The following is a 2,638-nucleotide window of genomic DNA, read 5'->3' on the forward strand; positions in this document are numbered from 1 at the left end:
TCCCCCCCCCCCCCCATCTTAAATAATCATTTTTGGAAGGTATTTTATTTATAAATAAATAAATTTATAGTTTTATAAACTAATATTTTATTTTTATTAAAAATTTGAATTTAAATAAATGATTTCAACTACTCAAACTAACTTAACTCATAAAATTTATGGTTGGATTGGATAGTGTTAGCCTATATTGTTTGCTTTTGGTCGTCGTCAGCCTCACTGTGTTAAAACGTGTATGATAGAAAGATGTTTTCACACCCTTATCAGGAATGTTTGGTTTCCTCTCCAACAAATGTGGGATCTCACAGTCCACTCTCCTTGGGGGTTAGCGTCCTCGCACACCGTTTGGTAACTGACTTTGATACCATTTGTAATGGTCCAACCAACGTGGGATCTCACAATTCACTCATCTTGGGGATTAGTGTCCTTGCACACTACTTGGTGACTGACTTTGATACCATTTGTAACCGTCCGACCAATGTGGGATCTCACAGTCCACTCCTCTTGGGGGTCAGCGTCCTCGCACACCACTTGGTGACTGACTTTGATACCATTTGTAACAGTCCAACCAATGTGGGATCTCACAATCCACTCCTCTTGGGGGCCAGCGTCCTCGCACACCACTTGGTGAATGACTTTGATACCACTTGTAACAGTCCAATCAATGTGGGATCTCACAATCTACTTTTCTTGAGGGTCATCGTCCTCGCAACACTTGGTGACTGACTTTGATACTATTTGTAACCGTTCAAAGCCCACCACTAGTACCTATTGTCTGATCTAACCAATTGTGTTTCGTAGCCTCGCGATTTTAAAACGGGCCTCAAATTTTCAGTACATAATATTTGTATTTAAAGTAATTTAAAAGTAATTTTAGGTTGATAAATGTTTGTTATATTTATGTATGCTTGGCCCAAAAGTAATATATTATTTAAAAGGGGTCGATTTTCAAATATTGAAAACAAAAGCGTCTATTTTTGGAATTCCCCAGCTTCTTGTCCGCTCGTGGACTGCGACTCCGAAGAGTAAGCCATCGCCCCCTCGATTTGCTTTCTCTGCCATAGCTCAAACCTTTGAGGTTTCAGTCATTCATTCCCATTGATTTCTCCCGCATCCGGAAAACGAAGAAGATGAGGAGATCGTCGAGCGCCTGCATTGTCTCGGATAAGAGATCATTAGCTTCATCGTCGTCGTCGTCGCAATCCGCTATCTTCAGATCTTCCAGTGTGAGTTCCGGCTTGGAATCAGATGTTTTCCTGCCGACGTTCAATCCGTTCTCTCACGCGGCTGCGAAAAAACGTCGCCATCTTAAGCTCGCTAGGATTTTCGTCCATTTCATCCCTTTCGTCGTTATCTTCTGTGCTGTCGTTCTATGGTTCTTCTCCGATCCAGGTACTGAAATTACTCGAGTGAAAGATGCCTATAGAACGAGATCGACTATTTGATATTAAAGATGACAAATAGCTTAGAAATATATTATTTTCCCCCCTATCGTCGTGGATAGCAATGGATTATCGCTTACACGTGCAAATAGAGTTCTTAAAATCATTAGGATCCTTGTCGTCGTCATGTATGCGCTTGTTGTTTCGATACTGGAAATGATTGATCTGAATAGAAGGAACGAGGATTGGTGGGGAAGTTGTTGTGAATCTGTGATTGCTTATAGAAAACCGTTGAAGGACTTGAAATTAGATAGAGAAAATTGGTGTAAGGGTTTGCCACTATAACTTAGAGGTCAGTAACCGTCCTGGCATAGTACTTATGAAGTCTGGATTAGGAATCAATTAAACATGATGTCGCTTTGTAGCCAAGATGTATTCAAATGACAGTGTATACTCTTTCGATTACGGAGATTTCTTGTGAATGTATTGCTTAATCTGCTCTATATATTGTGTCATTTGTCTACGTATCAGTTTGTTATTTTGCTCTCCATAGCGTGTAATTTAGAACATCAGAACTTGGTATCTCTTACTGGTGTGATTGTTGGGACTGTTAACTGTTTATTATTATTATTTCTTTTGTGGTAAGAAGAGAGACGTATATACCTCAAAAGAACCAAAGAGCAGTCTAAGGGCAATTGGTAGAGGTTGCCCCTCGTCATAAAACTAACAAAGGAAAGCCTTTCAACTGTTAATAATCATAAAAGGCTGTAGGTTCAAAATAATTTTGTATTATTAAGCCAAAAGGGATCAAAAGAAGACCTTTTTTTGAACACCTAGCTATTCCTTACCCTCCAAATGCCCCATAGGAGGGATTGTGTAGCACATTTCCAAAGGGCTTTTCCCTTGCCGCCAAAAAATCTACCATCGAGCACCTCCATAAGCCAATGATCAATCTTTTTAGGTAAACAGAAATCCACCCCAAACACTTCAAAAAATTTAGCCTGTCACCCTTTAGCCGCAAATGGACAATGTAGAATCAAGTGATGGATGGACTCCTCTTCTTGAACGCATAAACCGCATATAGGAGCGATCATCCAATTTTGAAACTTCTTTTGTAGCTTCTCGTGGGTATTCAAGCTTCTTGAGGCTAGCAACCCTGAGAAGGGTTTCACTTTTTTTCGAGTGTAAACTGCTTAGTTTATCTAATCTTGTGACCAACTGGAGAAGTTTTCTCTCCCCTTTTTTTTTTTTTTTTTTTT

General features: G+C 39.7%; 1 protein-coding gene across 1 annotated transcript in view; it reads left to right on the forward strand.

The window, feature by feature from the left end:
* The first annotated feature begins 960 nt into the window (after positions 1 to 960).
* The window catches only part of LOC111431091, a 5,567-nt gene continuing 3,889 nt past the window's right edge, over positions 961 to 2,638 (forward strand). Inside the window, exon 1 of the mRNA XM_023067605.1 lies at positions 961 to 1,389. Within this exon, the coding sequence (XP_022923373.1) occupies positions 1,128 to 1,389 (262 nt within the window). The 5' untranslated portion in view covers positions 961 to 1,127. The remainder of the gene's footprint in view (positions 1,390 to 2,638) is intronic.

Source organism: Cucurbita moschata, unplaced genomic scaffold, assembly GCF_002738365.1.
Source record: "Cucurbita moschata cultivar Rifu unplaced genomic scaffold, Cmos_1.0 Cmo_Scf00035, whole genome shotgun sequence".
NCBI classification, from domain to species: Eukaryota; Viridiplantae; Streptophyta; class Magnoliopsida; order Cucurbitales; family Cucurbitaceae; genus Cucurbita; species Cucurbita moschata.